The sequence below is a fragment of the Lithobates pipiens genome, unplaced genomic scaffold (assembly GCF_037356315.1).
Source record: "Lithobates pipiens isolate NorthernLeopardFrog02 unplaced genomic scaffold, aLitPip1_a1.2 Scaffold_3, whole genome shotgun sequence".
Classification (NCBI taxonomy): domain Eukaryota; kingdom Metazoa; phylum Chordata; class Amphibia; order Anura; family Ranidae; genus Lithobates; species Lithobates pipiens.
This window is the reverse complement of record NW_027507790.1, coordinates 40,160,711-40,180,918: the sequence shown is the minus strand read 5'-3', so window position 1 is coordinate 40,180,918 and position 20,208 is coordinate 40,160,711. Positions and strand designations below refer to the sequence as shown.

The 20,208-nt window shown below is 41.0% G+C and overlaps 1 protein-coding gene across 6 annotated transcripts in view; it reads right to left on the bottom strand.

Annotated features, from left to right (window-relative positions):
* The window catches only part of DEPDC5 (DEP domain containing 5, GATOR1 subcomplex subunit), a 168,179-nt gene that overhangs the window by 94,485 nt on the left and 53,486 nt on the right, over positions 1-20,208 (bottom strand). For all 6 annotated transcript variants that reach the window (XR_013263847.1, XM_077461520.1, XM_077461522.1 and 3 more), the window contains exons 16-21: positions 18,647-18,708; positions 17,259-17,332; positions 17,119-17,188; positions 16,867-16,903; positions 16,651-16,771; positions 5,217-5,431 (exon numbers count right to left, since the gene is read on the bottom strand). Coding sequence is in view for 5 of the 6 variants with exons in the window: in XM_077461520.1 (XP_077317646.1) it covers positions 5,217-5,431; positions 16,651-16,771; positions 16,867-16,903; positions 17,119-17,188; positions 17,259-17,332; positions 18,647-18,708 (579 nt within the window). In the remaining variant the exon portion in view is untranslated. The remainder of the gene's footprint in view (positions 1-5,216; positions 5,432-16,650; positions 16,772-16,866; positions 16,904-17,118; positions 17,189-17,258; positions 17,333-18,646; positions 18,709-20,208) is intronic.

The window sequence follows — 20,208 nt, the reverse complement described above, 5'->3', positions numbered from 1 at the left end:
GCGAACATGCCAAATTGTGACCCCCTCAAAGATGTACTAGCATTATGCGTCAATGAAACCCCCTCCCCCCCCCAAAAAAAATGGAGCACTAAATCAGTATGGTCATCCCCCAAGCACCCAACTCAAATCATTCTCTCCCTATATGCCCCCAACACAACTCCCCCGCCCCTAGAAAAATAATCTTCTCCCTCCAAGCATAAACCCCCCCCACCCACCCAATTCCCACATCCAAGCACAAATACCCCCAATCATCCCTAGTAGCACAAATCCTCCCCCCTTCCATATTACTGTTATAGCACAAACCCCACAAATTCTCCCCCCCCCCCCCCCAGCACAAATAATTTTCCCCCATCCCAACACAAATCCCCCAAATTCCCTTTCTCTCCAATCTCCTTGTGGTGCCCTCACACAATACCACAGTGCCCAGAGCAGCCGTCCCTCCTACCCACCCCTTGTGTCGGCCCTAGTGGTATGTGAACAAATAAACTGATATGCAAAGTTCAGTGTTCATCTAGTGTAGGTCCATTTAAATTCCAGCATATCTTTAAGATGATCCACAAATGCATCCAGTGAAAAAACAAAATTCCATTTCTATGCTTTTTTTTTTCTAAAATAACAAACATGTTATACTTATTTGCTCTGTGCAAAGATATTGCACAGAGCGGCCCTGAACATCCTTTTCTGAAGTACCCCTACATTGATCTAAGCTCATTCCCCTCTCTATGCCTAGCCCCATTCTTCACTCCCTCCTTACAGAATTTGATTGACAGCAGCAGGAGCCAATGGCTCTCACTACTCTCACCCAGTTTTGTGAAGAGAGAGAGAAAGAGCAGCGCTGCTGTACTTGGGCACAGCGCTGGATTGAGACAGGACTCAGGTAAGTATGTGGGAAGGCGAGATGGGAAAATACAAAATACTGGGACATTTTTTGCCTAATTAAGAGGATGCATTAACCTAAAACATCTCCTGCTTTTGGGACCACTTTGACTATAGGAAGTCTAAATAAACCCCATTTCGAATTCAGTATTAACCTTCAGGTTAGGTCTTGGCTTATAGGATTTAATCGACTTAGCGGATTTTCATCTGATCCGCAGTATTTCCCTTTGCAAATTTGTGCAGTAAAGAAATCTAGTGCAAAGTGAATTTTATTAGTAATAAACATAAAGTATACTCATGCAGAACAGATAAATCTCAAGTGCTCAACAGAAGCAACCATTATAATCAGTATTAGAGGTAAAGCTGACACCTCTGTTTTTCTGACTCACAGCAATCAGTATGAAACAACCCTGTGTAACGTGATGAAACCCCTTCTCAGATGAAGTCCCATTCTGGGGACTTAATGCATCAGGTGGGGGTTACCATGTGACGTCATCACATTACACATCGTCATTCCATGGTGAATAGCTCATTATACCTGAAATGTTCTAATGCCCCAGGTATTTTTTTTTATCACCTACTGTGGGCCTGTCCCATGATCCAGGGCTATTGGACGCAGATGGTAAAATTTCTGCATGATAAAAACGGGATCTCAATGGTCTTCATACCCCGAACAATGTTTGTTAGGTTTTTTTCACTTAGCTCACCATTGGCAAATTTAAAAATGTGTTTTTACATGAAACTCTGTTTGTAGCTAGGTAACTGATGGCACATACTTGGATGCAAACTCTCCCTCCAACATTTAATACTTGGATATTAGAAGTAATTGACACCCTCCCCTTAAAGAAACACATTTATGTTCATATGGCTCGTTTACAAAAAAAAATAAAAAATCGGACCACTAATTACAACATCCTGACACATGTGCATGATTTATTACCTTCTCGCAGTATATTCTGGGGGAATGCTCCCTTTGCTTAACTCCACTGTCTATTGGTACTGTTCTTTCGTGGATACAGTTACTGTATTATGGAACAGCCTTGTCTGAACATTCAATCATTCAGACCTGTGAAACTGTGATGATGCTGTTAATTGACTACATATGTTCTTGGTTCTTCTATTTGTTCTATGTTATATGTTTGTTGGTTTTCCAAGACCACTGCTCAATGGTGATTTGTAAGTCACAAGTTGTTTTTTTTTTTTTCTTTTCCTGCTTTGAACTTTAAGCTACAAACATTTTTTTAGGTTTGGCAGTTTCTTGTCTATTTCCTGCTCTACTGAGGTTTAGACCCAACAGGGTCAGGGTTCAGGCTCGGAGATTAGAAGCTATAGCAGTAGAGAGGCTCCCACTGACCAGCAGAATAGGCATACAAGCAGGTCACCCTAGAAAATGAGGCAGGCTCACACAAGGTGCAGGGCCTAAGAACAAACCAGTTATCACAAGAGTTGCTGATAGCAGAGATGGGTTTTTCTCTGTGTTAGTACCAAGTCACAGTCCTTATGATCACCCCACCAGGAGATAAGCAAGTCAGGGTCTAGTAGCAGATATAACAGGTAGGGATCAAGCAGAAGCGTAGTCCATAATCAAGTCAAAGGTTGGGAACAAGTGGTTTCAAGTTTGGATCGAGCAGAATCATAGTCTAGGAACAAGACAAAGGTCGGTAACGAGTGGATGCAGGTTGGAATCATGCAGACACATAGTCAAGGAACAAGCCAAAATGTTGTAAATGAGCACTAGTGAAGATACGGATGGCAGCAGGAGGGACAAGAGTGAGATATTGGCTGGGGAGAGCACAATAATATGGCAAACTGGAAGTGCAAAGCCATGGCTTAAATAGAAAGCTCATGGGAGAAGCAAAGGGTTCAAGGTTTAAGAGAAACAAGAAATAAGTCAATAGCAAAATGGGAGAGAGATTTGCAAGTCACCTTCACAGAAACCCAAAAAGAACACATACTCTTTCACAAAGAAATCTTCTCTGTGCAGCAAATACCAAGAGACCGCATATAAAATAGTGACGCACTGGTACAGAACTCCTTCTGTACTGGCTAAGATATTTCCTCTACAAACTGACCACTGTTGGTGATGCAACTTACACCCAGACACTCTATTACATATTTTCTGGGATTGCCCTGTGCTTCAAACTTTTTGGCAGCGGTTCTTAAGCTCGTACAGAAACTTACAGATATCTCCCTTCAGGATAACCCAGCTGCGGTTCTCCTTAACCTTACTACCCTGTCAAGGAAACGTTACCACAAATCCCTCCTTAACATCTCCTTAATGTTGCCCGGGCCAGCATCCCACCTCTTTGGAAGCAACAGTCTGCACCAACGGTAGCCCAATGGTTCGCAAGAGTGAAGGACATTGAGCAGATGGAAGATCTGACCTCTGCACTACGAGATAAGTCAGAGGAACATAAGTCCAGATGGTTTAATTGGAACCTCTTTCGCTTCTCTGACAAATTCCACCAATATGTATATTTTTATTTATATTATATATATATAAAATATTTATTTATTTTTCTCTCTCTACCTCGCTTGCTCTTCCCCTCTCTCTTTCGTCTTCTCTTTCTTTCCCCCTACTATTTTTCTCTTTCAATTAAAAAAGACACAAAAAGTGATGAGCACAGATGTTTATGTTTACCCTATATTAGACTTCAGAAAGTGGTATGAGTCTGACTGAATAGGGACCTTCATTTACAGGCAACTGTTATGTTTTTGTCATTATACTTGATGCGTGCATTACAGTCTAAATGCAATGCAAAGTCATCTTTATGTTTGTATCTGTGTCATATCTTTAAATAAAAAATAAAAATAAATAAATAAGTTAAGGTTGTCTAAGGAATCAGGCAGGGGGCTGTGCAGCATTTAAGTTGGCTCAGCAAGAAAAGATACAGCCAGACACAGCAGAGATTGTAGGTTCAGATCTGGGTCCTGACAAGACGCTGCTGTCATCATGGATTTCCTTGACATCCTATTATTGATAACAACTTTGGTACATGTGAAAGATTTTGGACAAGAGAAGTTATCTTAAAAGAAGGTAAAAAATACTTTTGCATAATATTCCTATTTGTAGCAGGAGGAGTAGGCAGAAACAGATTTTGAACCATTGCAGAAAGATCTTATGGCTGAAAAATCAGGTAAAAGAAGTCCACAGGCGACTCAGCTAACCAGATTCTGTGAAGGAATATAATGTACATACTGATAATCAGAAAAATGTATATTTTCTTATGTGTATACATGTTTCCATGCAACTCCTTACTTATTATGTAGTATAAAGATTGGCTCTCTGTTTGGAACTAAAGATGGCGGGTACCCCCTGCTTCCCACGCATTAGAAGAATGCATATGTGATAACAGAACCAGCTTCAATCAACCTTCAAGCATCAAGTTTCTCCATTTCTCTTGTATTTCAACCAATGAGATATACCAATTAGACTGACATAGCAGAGAGGTATCTATGTGTATAAAATATTGACACCGCCCAGGAATAAATTAGAAGTGTAAGAAGTAACCAATCTGAACGCTGTGTCAGAGAGTTTTGCTTCTAGAATACATGCATGTACACACTTTTTAATTAGAAACAGCAGCAGATAACCTTGAACTAGATTGTACTTCTTATCTATTGCAATTCTACCTGTAACTGCACTTTTAAACTGGGCTTACAACAATATGAAATCTGACTATATTCCATTAGTTACATGATTTTTTTCAAGGTATTAGTTTTCACAATAGGATCTCCAACTGTCAATTTAAAAACAATTTATTTTAACATACAATGCTTGGTGTATTGCTGGATATAAACATGTGGAGAAATGTACCCATTGTTTGCAAGCAACTTAACCATCAAAAAAACACTATAGCATTTGAAAGGCAACCCTAGCAAACTTTTACATCATAAATAGAGAACAAAGCAAAAAGTCTTTATTTAGCTCGATTGCAGCTGTATTGTTTTTCTTTACATTTATAATCTTAACATAGGGCAGTTCAGCATAGCAGAGAACCTACAGAATACTGTTTAACAAGTCTATAGAGGTTGATTTACTAAAGGCAAAGTGCAAGTGCTGTTGCACTCGCTTTCCCCAGAGCTTAGTCAATGTGGTAAAGTGTCACTTTGTAAAGAATACCCAATCAAGTGCAAGGAAACTTATCACATTCTCTAAGCTCTGGAAAAAATTAGTGCAACTGCATTTGCCTTTAGTAAATCAACCCCTAAGTTGGTATCCCTATTCTAAGATGATTATTAACCTTCTGCAATTTAAGTAAAAAGAAAAAAAGTCTCCTAACCTCAAAAAGAGTTTTTATTTCAGTTTTGTTTTTTCAGCAAATATTATAACTATTTACCTCTGTTACTGGTGTATCCCAAAGAACTACTGGCTTCATACTGATGGAGGTGTGGCCGTGGAATGAGAAGGATGTTTGAGATTTTGCCCAGGGAGCTCTCATCTGATGCCTGGCTCCGTCCTTCCTCAGCTGGGAAGGGGCGACTCTGCTGGGAGGGGCTACAAGACGTATCATAAGAACAGGAACTTTTCCGCGTCTGGGTTTCCCTCACTGGCCTGTGAAAAAAGAAAAGAAAGATTTTAATGAGACAAAGAAAACTATGCAAAAGCTAAACATATACCACCCATGAGGCTTGTGTACTACAAACAAAATTAAACTGATGCCATCACTACTAACTATAAGCAAATTATCAATAAAATATTCCTTCAAGGGAGTATCCAATGGGTGTATCTGATATGGTAAACTCAACCACTGGAAATGTCACTTCTTGAAGAACTGTGGCTCTACTATGCGAAGCTGCCATTCACTTAGAGTGGAACTAAGCTGTATCTGAGCATCACAAACTGAAAAAGCAAATTCGCCCATCCATCCATGTCTCCATGCTTTATTTTGTTGAGAAATCACTGTGAAATAAATCTCCCTAGCATTTCTAGCTGCAGCCATCCTGAGTTAGGGCAGATGATTTACCTCCTAGAATCCATCTGCCCTAGGCATGAAGGCAGGAAGGCATGCTTAGCTGAGAAAGCCCCTCCTCCCGACAAAAGAAAACAAAATGCTCATGAAGACTCCTGGGATGAATGATATAATTTTGGCCTAGGCCAGAAACCAGGAAGCAACTGAAAACAAAAATATTTAAAACAAGCAAATACAATATACCTTCCTACTGATTTACTAAAGCTAGCAGCATAAGGATTAAAAAAAACGTATTGCTGATTGAGAGAGTTTTGTTCTGCTTAAACCCCTGGGATAATAAGTCCAGCAACCCTATGAATATAATTTCTTCCACTACCCTGCATATTCTTGTTCTCCTGGTCAAAGATCATACAGCAAATATTCTTATCAGCAGATGCTGTTTTAGAAGTCTTACTCGTATATACATAGTACATGAGATTGATTTTTGCTTAATATGTATTTAGTTTGTGGTTCCGGTTTAGTATTGCTGCACCAAAATCGTGCTTTCTTGCTCAACTTATCTCACTGCATGCTTATAAAACTCTACTGAAACTAATTAAAAACAACACACTTTTGCTGTTCAGATTAGATACTAACTACATTTCCTGATATATAGATAAGTACTAAAGGAAGAATTCACAAGACTTTAAAAGGTCACTATAATATCATGCTTTAAGATAATATTATACTTTCAAAGTGGATTTTGTATATATACAGTGGTGTGAAAAAGTGTTTGCCCCCTTCCTCATTTCCTGTTCCTTTGCATGTTTGTCACACTTAAGTGTTTCGGAACATCAAACCAATGGATTTATAACCCTTTCCAGACTGATAGATCTCAATTACTTTCTTTCTCAATTGTTCCTGAATTTCTTTGGGTCTCGGCATGATGTGTAGCTTTTAAGGATCTTCTGGTGGACCTTACTGTGTCAAGCAGCTCCTATTTAAGTGATGCCTTGATTGTGAACAGGTGTGGCAATAATCAGGCCTGGGTGTGGCTAAAGAAATTGAACTCAGGTGTGGACAACCACAGTTATAGTATGTTTTAACAAGGGGGGCAATCACTTTTTCACACAGGGCCATGATGGTTTGGATTTTTTTTCACCTTTAATAATAAATACCTTCATTTACAAATTGCATTTTGTGTTTACTTGTGTTGTCCTTGACTATTGTTTAAATTGGTTTGATGTTCCGAAACACTTAAGTGTGACAAACATGCAAAGGAACAGGAAATGAGGAAGGGGGCAAACACTTTTTCACACCACTATATATATATATATATATCCAGTTCCCGCCAGGTGCACGCCGATGTACGGTCGGCAGAATGGCACGGGCAGGCAAACTGGCGTATAGGTACATCCAATTGAAATTGCGCCCTGCTATCGTGTGTGCGCTGGCGCGTGTGCCGGTCGGGTCCCCCGTGAGTCCTTTTGCGGGTCCCACGGACTCGATCGCCGTGGGGACACCCGCGATTGTCTCACGGGGAGGCTGAATGGGGAGATGCCGATGTAAACAGCATCTCTCCGTTCTGCCTAGCAACAAGTGACACTTATCTCTGCTCCCTGGTATTGGAGCAGAGATCAGTGTTCACTAGCACACAGCCCAGCCCCCCACAGTTAGTAACACGCCCCTAAGACACACTTAACCCCTACACTGCCACCACCTGGTTAACCCCTTCACTGGCAGTGTCATTTACACAGGAATCAGTGCATTTGCATAGCACTGATTGCTGTATAAATGACAATGGTCCCAAAAATGTGTCAAAAATGTCCGATGTATCTGCCATAATTTCGCAGTCACAATAAAAATCGTTGATCGCCACCATTACTAGTAAAAAAAAAAATTATTAATAAAAATACCATAAAACTATCCCATATTTTGTAAACACTATAAATTTTGCGCAAACCAATCAATAATCGCTTATTGTGATTTTTTTTTACCAAAAATATGTAGAAGAATATGTATCGGCCTAAACTGAGGAAAAAAAATGTTTTTTTTATATATTTTTGGGGGATATTTATTATAGCAAAAAGTAAAAAATAATGCATTTTTTCAAAATTGTCGCTCTTTTTTTGTTCATAGCGCAAAAAATAAAAACCGCAGGAGTGATCAAATACCACCAAAAAAAAGCACTATTTGTGGGAAAAAAGGACGTCAATTTTGTTTAGGAGCCACGTCGCACGACCGCGCAATTGTCAGTTAAAGCGACGCAGTGCCGAATCGCAAAAAGTGGTCTGGTCTTAATCCAGCAAAATGGTTCGGTCTGAAAGTGGATATATATTGCACACTGCAGCTCAAAGAAGCTGCTCCTACAGTCTGTCAAGCTTTTTGTCGCTCTCATTTTTTTGCCTGGAAACTCCCCTCCATGTTAGCCTTACAGGCAGAATACGCGCCCCCCCCCCCCCAAACTCACGTTTTTGAGAAGATCTTTTGAGCAGAAAAGATGACTAAATGCCCGAAAACTCACAAAAAAGCTCAAAGAAAAATTAGCTTAGGGGAGGGTTTGTGGAAAAAAAAACACTTATGCTCCAAAAATCTCAATAAATATGTGCAAAAGAGCACAAAAGACACAAGCTTCTTCAAGCTTTTATTAGGCAGCGAAATAAAAGCTCAAATGCCTGTAAAAGCAGCTTTTATTTTTTTTGAGCTGCAGTGTGCATGCGCCCTAAGCATAATAACTGGTGATCCTTGTTCAGACACATCCTGTAATAGGATGAAAACTGTCTCCCAGTTGTGCACCTGTGTGGTCTATCTCATGCACCTAGAGTAGCGAGTATAGGTGATTGTGGTGATTTTATGCATGAAGGTAAAAAAAGCAGCCCCCCACTACTGTCAATCACAGCCAGTGAGCCTATGAGGAGAGAGCGGAGGTGGGGTAGAGCCGATCTTCATGTATGAATAGACACAGGGCGATGGCTCAGGAGCAAGCCTGCTTGGGTGCCCCCATAGCAAGCAGGAGCAGTCTGCAGGAGGGAAGGGCCAGGAGTGCCAGTGGGGGACTCAAGAAGAAGAGGATCGAGGCTGCTCTGTGCAAAAAAACTGCACAGAGCAGGCAAGTATAACTTTTTTTTAAATTTATTTAAAAAAAAAAAACCTGCCTTTAATAGCACTTTAACCACTTACAGACCGGACCATTTTGCTGGTCAAAGACCAGACCACTTTTTGCGATTCGGCACTGCGTCGCTTTAACTGACAATTGCGCGGTCGTGAGACGTGGCTCCCAAACAAAATTGACGTCCTTTTTTTCCCACAAATAGAGTTTTCTTTTGGTGGTATTTGATCACCCCTGCGTTTTTTATTTTTTGCGCTATAAACAAAAATAGAGCGACAATTTTGAAAAAAAAAGCATTATTTTTTACTTTTTGTTATAATAAATATCCCCCAAAAATATATAAAAAAAAAAATTTTCCCTCAGTTTAGGCCGATACGTATTCTTCTACATATTTTTGGTAAAAAAAAAATCACAATAAGCGATTATTGATTGGTTTGCGCAAAAGTTATAGCGTTTACAAAATAGGGATAGTTTTATAGCATTTTTATTAATAATTTTTTATTATTTTTTTACTAGTAATGGCGGCGATCAGCGATTTTTATTGTGACTGCGACATTGTGGGGGACCCATCGGACATTTTTGACACATTTTTGGGACCATTGTCATTTATACAGTAATCATTGCTATATAAATGCAGTGATTCCTGTGTAAATGACACTGGCAGTGAAAGGGTTAACCAGTGGGTGGCAGTGTAGGGGTTAAGTGTTCCTAGGGGTGTGTTACTAACTGTTGGGGGGTTGGGCTTTCATTTAGTGAACACTGATCTCTGCTCCAATCACATGGAGCAGAGATCAGCGTCACTAGTTGCTAGGCAGAATGGAGAAATGCTGTTTACACGGCATTTCCTCCATTCAGCCGTCCCGTGAGACGATCGTGGGTATGCCCGCGGCGATCGAGTCCCCGGGTCCCGCGACCGGACTCACGGGGGTCTCGACCAGCGCGGGAGCGCGCCGCCGGCGGCGCGCTCCCGATGGCAGGGCGGCATTGAAGATTGGACGTACATGTACGCCAATATGCCTGCCCGTGCCATTCTGTCGACGTACATCGTCGTGCGCTGGTCGGGAAGTGGTTAAGAGACAGGGTCAGAAGGAATTCTGAGACAACTTGGTTATAGTGCCCCCTTAAGAAAAAGTGGACACTGGCAACAAAAACACTGTTGATAAGCCATGATAACCTTTCCTACGCATGCCATGCTTCAGTGGAACCTTGTTCCTCGGCCTATAAATTTGTATGGAGAGTTGCTTAAGCCACCTAGAAATTGTGTAATGAGAGGCAGGCCTACCCTTTTGGGAATGACAGAGAACATCAGGCTGAAACAGCTTGTACCAAATCCAAACAATGGAGTCAAATCTGCTTGGGATGAACTGTTTTAGAACATAAAGATGGAAGTTCAATGTCCTGGTTAAGCAGAAAGGAGGAAACCACCTTAGACAACGTTATCGCTGTGTAGAAGAAAGAGTTCTCTACACGACAGCTGACAACTCAGAAACTCGCTAGAGGTAATGGCAACAAGGAAGGCAACCCTAGGTAAGTGTTGACAGAGGAATATATGGTGGGCTCAAAAAGCAGTTTTTAAGAACCAACAAAACCAAGTTCAGTTCCCATGAAGTCATAGGTAGATGCACAGGTGGAGAATAAGCGTTTGTTAAAAGAGAACCACTAGAGCCAAGATCTGTCCCTTTATAGTATTCAAGGGCAAATGTTGATCCAGACTGGACTGGAGAAAGGTCACAATGCGCTGAGGGATCACAGAAGTGGATTGGCCCTTATCTTTTAAGAGCTTCAACAACCATGAAGTAGGGTGGTAAACTGGTCCTTGGGACAAAAGATCCAATCGATCTAAAAAAACGCCCACAGAGAGTCTGCCAGTATCCTAATAAGGTCCAAGTATCACATTCACCTGGGTCAGTTTGGTGCTATGTGTATCACCAGAATAACAATTTTCTTGATTCTGTGGAGCAGACGAGGAAGAACCTTCAGCAGAGGAAATGAGTAGATTAGGCTGAACTAATCCCATGGAATAACCAGAGCATCCACTGAAATGGCTAGAGGATACCTGGACTTGGAGACAAATGTAATTAGTTTGTTGTTGAATCTGGAAAACAGGAGGACCATGTCCATTAATTTCCATCTGTGGCAGAAGTCCTGAAACACCTCTGGGTGGAGAGTCCAGAAGCTGTCAGCTGAAAAATACTGTATGTACAGCAGACACAGCTGGAACATGAAGTTCTGCCGAAGACAGAAATTGGCCAGGTTCTCTTTGAACTCCCTGATAATTAATGCATGCTACAGATGTGGTTCTGCCCCACTGATTTTGGATCAGATGACCTTGCGGTGGAGAGATCCTGCATTTAAAAGGACAACTGAGTCACTTGCAGCTCCGGTATGTTGATTGAGAACAGGGTTGGCTTGGGTGAACAAGTCCTCTGCATCGACCAGGTGTCCAGGACTGCTCCCAGCCTGTCAGGATGGCTTATGTCTGCAGAATCATCCAGACCAATAGAAGGAAAAATTCCCTGACCCCAGGGCTGGATTTCAATGAAACCAGGCAAGAGACAACTGTGCCTGGGTGTCAGGTGAATTGGTAGGTCCAAAAACTGTACTTAACTAAACCAGAATGTTGGGTTGCAACAGTTTGGGGCAGACCTGGGCATATGAAACTGCCTCAGAGGAGGCCACCATCAAATCTTGAACTCTAAAGCGAAAGCAGAGAGCTGGACTGCTCATAGACTGCAGTGTCCAAACTTGGGAATGGAGAGTCAAGGAGTATGCAGGGTTGCCAAACATCAGTAAATTTACAAACAGTTCAGAAAATCCGTAATTTTTGCATCTCCCTATGAATGTTCATTACAGACATGCAGACTGTATGCCTGTAATGCATATTCATGGACAATGCAAAATGTTTCTAAATTTACTGAAAGTTGACAACCCCGGGGGGTTTATCCTGTGGAAGAAAAACCCTGGAAATAGCAGTATCTTCGAAAAAGCGATGAGTACTGAAAAAAGTTTGGCAATTGATGGATTTGTAAGGGAGCCCAGACTGGTAACCTTAGAGAACTTTTTAAAGGGGTTGTAAAGTAAAAATTTTTCTTTTTTTAAAATAACAAACATGTCATACTTACCTCCACTGTGCAGCTCGTTTTGCACAGAGTGGCCCCGAACCTGCTCTTCTGAGGTCCCTTGGCGGCTGTCTCTGCTTCCTCCCGCAGGTGCTTCTCACGTTAATGCGAGCTCCCTCGCATTGGTGAGAAGCACTGCGGGCGCGCTCCCGTGATACAGCCGGCGGCTATAGCCGCTCGCTGTATCACAAGGCCCCGCCCCCGGGCGCGCTGCGTCATTGGATGTGATTGACAGCAGCGCGAGCCAATGGCTGCGCTGCTTTCAATCCATCCACTCCAGCCAATCAGCGGCCAGGCTGAGCGGCGAAGAGGACGGCGGGGGCGAGCGCGGGATTTTCGAGGGGTCAGGTAAGTAAAATGGGGGGACTGGGGGCGCCGGCAGTGTGAGATGTTTTTTCACCTTAATGCATAGAATGCATTAAGGTGAAAAAACATTTACCTTTACAACCCCTTTAAGCTTCGGAGAAATGTCATCAGACTAAACCTCCTCAGGCCTGCAAGACTGTGTCAAGGATCAGCCAATCCAGAAAACTGCAGAACAAGCTCTAAAGCTAACAAAGAATCCTAAATGAAGAAAAATATTTTGATAAGGAAAATAAATAAATTAATTTGCCTTTTTCTCAAGAGACCGACATCCATTCTCCTAGTACACTAGTCAAAAACTGAAGCATGATATAAGTGGGAGGTGTTATATTGGCGATTAACATTTTTTTTAGTTGCCAGTGTTCAATTCTTCTAAAAGGTAGCAGTGTAACTCAGATGTTTCAGAATTCCTTCTAACCCTGTATCCTTTATTGATTAATATTGAAAAAAGGCATTGTGCTTTAGCAAACTAAATGGCATTCATTTAGGGTTTAGATCTAAGATCTTAGATCTTTAAATACTAGATAAAATTACTTTCAAGATAAAAAATAAAGTGGTTGTAAACCTCAGACATGAAATATTAACAAAGCATATCGTTCTATAGTGTGTGCTTGTCTCAATCCAAAGTACCAAGTGTTTTTTCCTCTGCTATCGGCATGAATCACTTCTAATGAGTTTTCCTGACACCAAGAGAAAATTGTGACATGGGAGGGCACAGTCTGTTATTGACATCCTTAGCTCTGTTCCTTTGTGCTGTATGAAGAGGGATGTGTCCCTTCCCTCCAATCAGCTATTTCACTGATGTAACTTCAGCCTGATTTTCAGAGCCGAGAGATCCTGTGTAAATTCTGCACTTTGAATGGATGTAGGGGAAATATGACTGAAGATAGAAAGGTACAACTTATGTACAATGATTATTTCCATCAATTGTGTATCACTTAAGGCCAGTCACTCCACTGGGTATATGTAAGGGTATACAACTATACATTATAGCTCAAAATGTGCACTCACTGAAAATATACTATGACTTTAGAAGAAACCTTTGGTGAGCGGGAAATATAGGGACATGCAGATATGCATCCCTGATGTTGATAGATGCCAGAAGTTCTCCTCCTTGTAGGATAGAAACTACTGACCTGATCGACTCCATGCGAAAGTAGCGGATCTTCAGGAACTGATTTCGATTTTTTAGATCTAGAATGGGTCTGACAGTTTTTCAGTTTTTCAGTTTTGGTATGGTAAAGAGGTTTTAATAAAAACCCCAAACTTTGCTCTTTTGTGGGGATCTGCATGTTCACCCCCTGAGCTAGTAATCGTTCAAATGCCTGAAACAGAGATTATCTTTTCCCTGGATCTTTGGGAACATTGGATCTCAGAAAACGAGACGGTGGAAACTCCTGAAATTCTAGTTTGTATCCTAGAGACACCGCGGAGATGACCCATCTGTCCTGAATTTCCTCTTGCCAGACCTCTGAATGTTGCAGAAGTCTTACCCCCACTCTGGCGAGGGGTGGCACCTCTTCATAATGAGGCTTTAATATTCTGCTTTGCAGATTTCCGGCCTCTGGTCTTTTTCTGTGCCCGACCCTGAGGGTTTCTTCTAAAGATTGACGGTGGAGGCCGTCACCACTGCCTAGAGGCAGATGTCCCTGGCACTGGGGAAAGAGTTCGCTTAAATGAAGGACGTTTAAACTTTCTTTTCAAGAGTGTACTCTTCCCACTAGAAATAGTTTGGCTGTATTTGTCCAAATCCTCCCCAAATAGTCGATCCCCATGAAAAGGGAATCTAGTCAAAAGCCTTTTGCAAGGTGCTTCGGCTGACCTACAGGGTCCTATGCATGTGTACTAGCACAAGCGCATGGCGGGACACCTGGTGAATAGAATCTTTCATGTAGTCTATGGCAAAACATAGCGCTTTTGGTAGTTTGGCCAAATTGCAGGCCTGTTGTGCAGGGACCTCTTTAAGGACCTGTCTAAATTGGTCCCTTAGGGACTGACAGATGCCTATTGCCGCAACTGCAGGCTGAGTAACCACACCTGCCAAAGAGAAAGAGGATTTTAACAGAAATTCCAATCTTTTATCAGTTGGATCTTTAAGCATTTGTGCATTGTCTACTGGACAAATTAGGCTAGTATTCACACTGCAAATTGCAGCATCCGGACAGTTTCAGTCAGAACCTTACCAGATACGAGACATACTGTACAGAGGAGGGTTCTCTCCCCCATGTCTTGTCAGCCACATATCAGTTACTGATTAAACCAGCCAAGGATTATCAGCTCCCACGCCTTCGAGCATGGGAGATACATATAGGACATAAGTTTACAGCACGTCAATGGCAAAATATTCTTAATTTTACACAGGGATCTTCTATATGCACGAAGACACAGGAGACAAACTACAAAGTGCTCACTAGGTGGTATAGAACTCCAGTAAAATTGCAAAAAAATTTATCCTTCTTTCTCTGACTGATGCTGGAAATGCCAGGAAGACAGGGGAACAATTCTATATGTCTTCTGGCAATGTCCAAAATTAGAAGATTACTGGAAGACGATCCACCAAACAATTCAAAAATTTATGGAAAGTAGAATCCCTAATGACCCAGCTTTGTTTTTGCTTCATGCATCTAATATCCCTAATAAAACTTATAAAGTGTCAGTGCTTCGACACCTCCTTGATGCAGCAAAAGCTTGCATCCCTTTATGTTGGAAATCTACAAAGGCGTCTTCTATAGTTATGTGGTTTAAAAAGATAGAGGAAAGTAAGAAAATGGAAGAATTAATCCTCACCAAACGTCATCAAAAAAAATGTTATAATAGGACTTGGACCTCCTGGAATACGTATATATTTTTTCTGAAGAGGGAAGGGTCCTATTTGAAAGGGATAGGGTAGATTAAATAAACATAAAATGGAGGAGCTAAATAGAAATTGAGTTATAATAGAGCCCTTTTACGTTGGAGGGGAGTGCGCTCTTGCCACCACCATTCCCTTCCCCCTCCCCCCCCCCCTTTTTTTCTCTTTCTTTTCTTATCTTTTTTTTCCCTTTATTTCATTGAATATGAAAAAAATTGAGATACAGGAATATTTTTGGTAATGGGTTCAAAGCAATGGAATTGGATGTATAGAGAAATAAGGTGGGATGCCCGGCTGTCCGGCTAGAGGGGTTGAAATAGTCACTATGATATATAGGCTGTGATATCTTGAAAGGTATGATTAAGATGAAGGATGTTAATTTGATACAGTTGATTTGTTGTTAGAATATATGTATTTCCTTCCTTTCATGCTTGTGTTTCTTGAAATAAATAAAAGATAAAAAAGAAAAAAAAAGAAATTGCAGCGTCAACTGCTGGTACCTTCCATCTTTTGGTGAATTTCTCCTCCTTGGGATAGAGATTGTACCAGCAATTTCTCAGATTGTGAGGCTGAAAAAGGTTAATCTACCGTTGTTTCCTCCACAGAGGAGTAATCAGTTTGCCCTTCTTCCTGATCCTCTGAGGGTAACCCCTCATCCTCTACCCTCTGTTCCTTTGTTAAGGGGTCTGAGGTGGGGAGGGGGATCTAACATGCTTCCTATCCTTTTGGATAGTGGATGCGATTAAAGGTATGCATTTTTGCCTTAGACATGACAACATTTTTACTTATGTAAGAAAAAAGCATAGGTGGACTTTTTACAGTTCCTAGGCTTCTTCCTTTACATTTTCCTCGCGGTAGGATACTGCTGTAACAGACAGATAAAAACTTCACCCGGTTTGCGTTAGCCAACCTTCAAGGACCGAGTCCCTATTATAGGGGGTCCACTGCCTTGGACCTGTATAGCACCCCTCAGGAAAACTTTAGGTAATGTAGCATAACCAAAAAAGTCCTGGGTCCTGGGGTCCAGCCCTGCAAAGAGAGGCGTTACAGGCAAAACCTAGTGCTTCATATACGAGGCCTGGGTACCATCCACCTTGGCCGCGGTGGCACTTTGGATGGATCCGGTCTATGGAGGCTGTTTAAATCCAGCATGGGATCCCTCCAGCTTGGAGCTCTTCAGAGCACATCTTCACTCGTGACCAACATCTTAGACACTGGCGAAAAAACTGAGGTGGAGGAGGGGTTATATAGGGGAGTGAACTTCCTGTATTGTATACACCAGCGTCCATCACCTGAAGGTGCCTATATACCCATTAAGTTAATAACTATGGCTCTGTGTCCCATGATGTATGATAAAGAAAGTAATGTATCCACTAACATAGTAAAACATATACCATTGTAAAATATATCCATCATCATATGTATTGCCATTTTCTTTACCTAAAGGTGGTTGTGCGTTGAGCTCTGGATGGGCCAGGCAATCTGAACACCTGTGAGTCATAACCATCATAGTCTACTTGTATGGGTAGAGCATTCTCTGTCTCTTTGGGGCTTCCCAGTGCTTTAAACAAAATGGAATGAAACATTTATAAAAGATTTATAAAAAACAGGTTTTACATCTCAAAAAGACAATGACCCATCTCAAATTATACTTACATGGATCCCGACCAATCCTGCCTTTGTCACTGCTCATCTAAATATAAAGATACAAAAACGTAAGAAAGGAATACAATATTCTTGAAGCATATAAAAGATAACATCAAAATAGCAGACACAAACCATTTTCTTTCCATACCCAAAAACACTACCTGGATGTACATTTTATGAAACACAAGTTGTCAACCCATTCACAGTGAGGCAATCAAAAGCAACTGGACTGAGAAAACTTAGTAGAACCTTATATTTTACCTTTCGAGCAGCCAGTTTGATGCGTGGAGTGAAGCTGCTATTGAGTGGTTGACTCTGTGATGTGTAGAAGCTAGAAAAGATGATCAGCATTAGACTATGTGCTAATGGAAGACTATCATCACTTGAGCTAATGTTCTCACCTATGGTTTATCCAGTGAGGAATGTTGTAATCATCCACAGGGCGTGAATCTCCAGGGCTACTCTTATTGTGCAGCTGCAACAACAATAACTGTGTAAACATCTGGTATTTTATGTTCCTGTGGTTTATAAAATATAAGCATGGAATGCTGAAAGTAAACCCTTAGAGGTGCATCCATGCACATATCTTGTAGAACCTAGAAACCTAGGCCACATTATCATGCAAACTTCATCATCTCCTGTGGTTGTGAACTCATTTTGTGGAACAGGAAAGAAGTCATGTTTTGTAGAACAGAACACCTGAGTTATGACAGCTCCTGTGGCATTCTAAAAGGTATATGAGCATACAAGGAAACATTTTTCCTGTCCATTTTTTACCTTTTAGAGTGGGCACACGGTTATTTTAAACCCTTTTATACAGATGAACATCAATGACAGATCACCAGTCCTTTATATGCCCAGTGCTGTTTATGATTGGCACTAGATAAATAGCTGTCCGGTGTTCGACCCATCCAATAATTACTGTACACTGAGCTGTCATTAGACAGGTCAGTGCACAGAGACACTGTGCCCAGCAAATTCAAGGGACTGGGTACCATGTGATCACTCATTACAGTGATTACACAGTACTGTTTACAGTGCAGATCTCTCCCCTTACAACTGGGGAAGACGAGAGATTGAGTACTTATGAATGGGGACAGATTGAATGGATAGAGCTGTAGAGTCTTTCATTGTTTCATTCAATCGTTTTCATTAAACTTTTCATGACTCTCACCTCCATTACACATACTAGCACCATGCTGTCTCCACGTTACCGACATATTAACCCTTTCACTTTCCTTATCCTGCACATAATCTAAACATCCCTTCATCTCCATCCTGCCACTGTATGTAACCAGAACATTAACTTCTTCACTTTTTGCTTCCTCTGTGTATGCCCTGTACATTAATGTATCTAGTAGACCATTCTCAAGCTCTGTGTTTAACCCCCATCAGTACCGGCAGGTTTCTTAATTTCCAAAAACTTGTGGAAAAAATGGAGATCACTTTAAGGTATCCTCTCCAAAAAAAGGTAATTTTGTGTGTTTTTTTTTCTCTAAACAGTAGAGGAACCTTTTTTTTTTTTTCAACATTTGTGAGTCTTTTTTTCTTTTTATAGTAAAAAAAAAAAAAAAAAACTTTTTAAATACCACCAAAAGAAAGCTCAAAAATTATATAAAACTAATTTATGTAGTATTGCCTAACAGGGTAAGTCTCAGTCACACTAACACAGCGCTGAAAACTGGCCTGGTAATGAAGGGGTATTAACTGCTTGTACTCAAGTGGTTGAAGACTAAATAGAATATAAATATATATAAAAAATCCTTCTTGAGAGGAGTAGAATTTTTACCTTGAATAATGGCACTGCATGAAGGGGCTGCTCTCCCATACACACCAGGTCTACACCAATTCCTGCAAACATTAAATACAAATTAAAAGCTTCCATGGGCAGCTCTTTGTTTAACTAAAGGCAAAACTTTTTTTCTACTTTTGGAGGAATGGAGAGGGATTAGAACACCTCTTGGGGTTTTATTGTTGCCTATGGCCCTGTTAGGGAGATTCAACCTTTCTATTTGACCTGTTTACCAATATCATCAAAAGTAAAAAAAGAAAATCCTAAGTTTTGGGTTGACATCAGAAGAGTAATAGAGTGGAAACCTTCCAGTGGAGACACTAGTTCTGGTGACCCTAGTGTCACATCGGTATTCCGTCACTTTGGAGGGATTTCCTCTCACGACCTATGGCTATGGGACAGAAAGTGAAGGGAAATCTCCCCTACGGGACACAGATGGCAAAACCATTGACAAAAGTTATAACCCTCCCTTACGCTATCCAAAATTAGAATAAATGTTTTGTCTTTAGTTACACTTTAAGCTTCTGCTTATCAGCTTTACATAAACCTTTCTACTTCCTAAAATGGTCTTGTTAAAAGTTTACCCACACCCCCTGATAATTAATACAAACTTTTACATTGCAGAAGGTCACATGCACCCCCATACCTGAAAGAAATACCTGGAGTGTTTTGCGCTGGCTAAAATAGAGGCAAGAGCAGTGGGAGAATACTGAATAGGCACCAGTGGGTTAGAAACTATGGGGTCTTTTCACAGATGCTATCACTTTGCCCTGAATGGGCAAATTGAAAGGGTCTCTAATACTTAAAATATCCAGTGAAACTGAAATGATAGAAAATCTTTATGCCAAAGAATCCCTTGCATTCTCCAACACCCACTACAACAAAAATTCTTTGTTTAAATGCTTGTAGTTGGAAAAGCCACAGCTTGGTTTAGTGCTGCCCCAGGCAGCTGCAAAGACCTCTATGTGCAGTCTGTACATCAATTCTTGGACAGTTTAACAGGCAGTTCATAAATGTCTATGCAGCTGCCTCATGTCTGTACACAGCCATGCTTGGAAATAACCTTATAAAGAAAGCTGGAGGGTTGTAGGTCTTCTACCAGACTCCAGACAACAAGCATTTGATCAGATTTCTGCAATTCTAGTTATAGTAAGTATTAAGGAGGATGGAGAGGTGTGTGTGTGTGTGTGTGTGTGTGTGTGGTAAGATTTGTTGAAATATTTAAATATTAGTTCCACATGAACAATAGAAAAAATGGTCATCACGCACAGACAGCTTAATTACTGAGAAAGATGGAAACGCTTGTATTCCAGAAGCCAGAAACCCCCCCAGCCTGGTGCACTGTTGCCCATGGAAGCTGCATATATTTCATTATGTTGTCTGTACATCACTTCTTGGACAGATCAACAGGCAGCCAATATACCTTATTGCTGCTGCCTTGCATCAATGTGCCTGAAAATAACCTTGTAAAGAAAGCCGAGAGGCTACCAGCTCCCAGAATGTACGCATTTAATCATATTCCTGCTTTTCTAATTTTTAAAGGCCAAGTTCACCTTTGT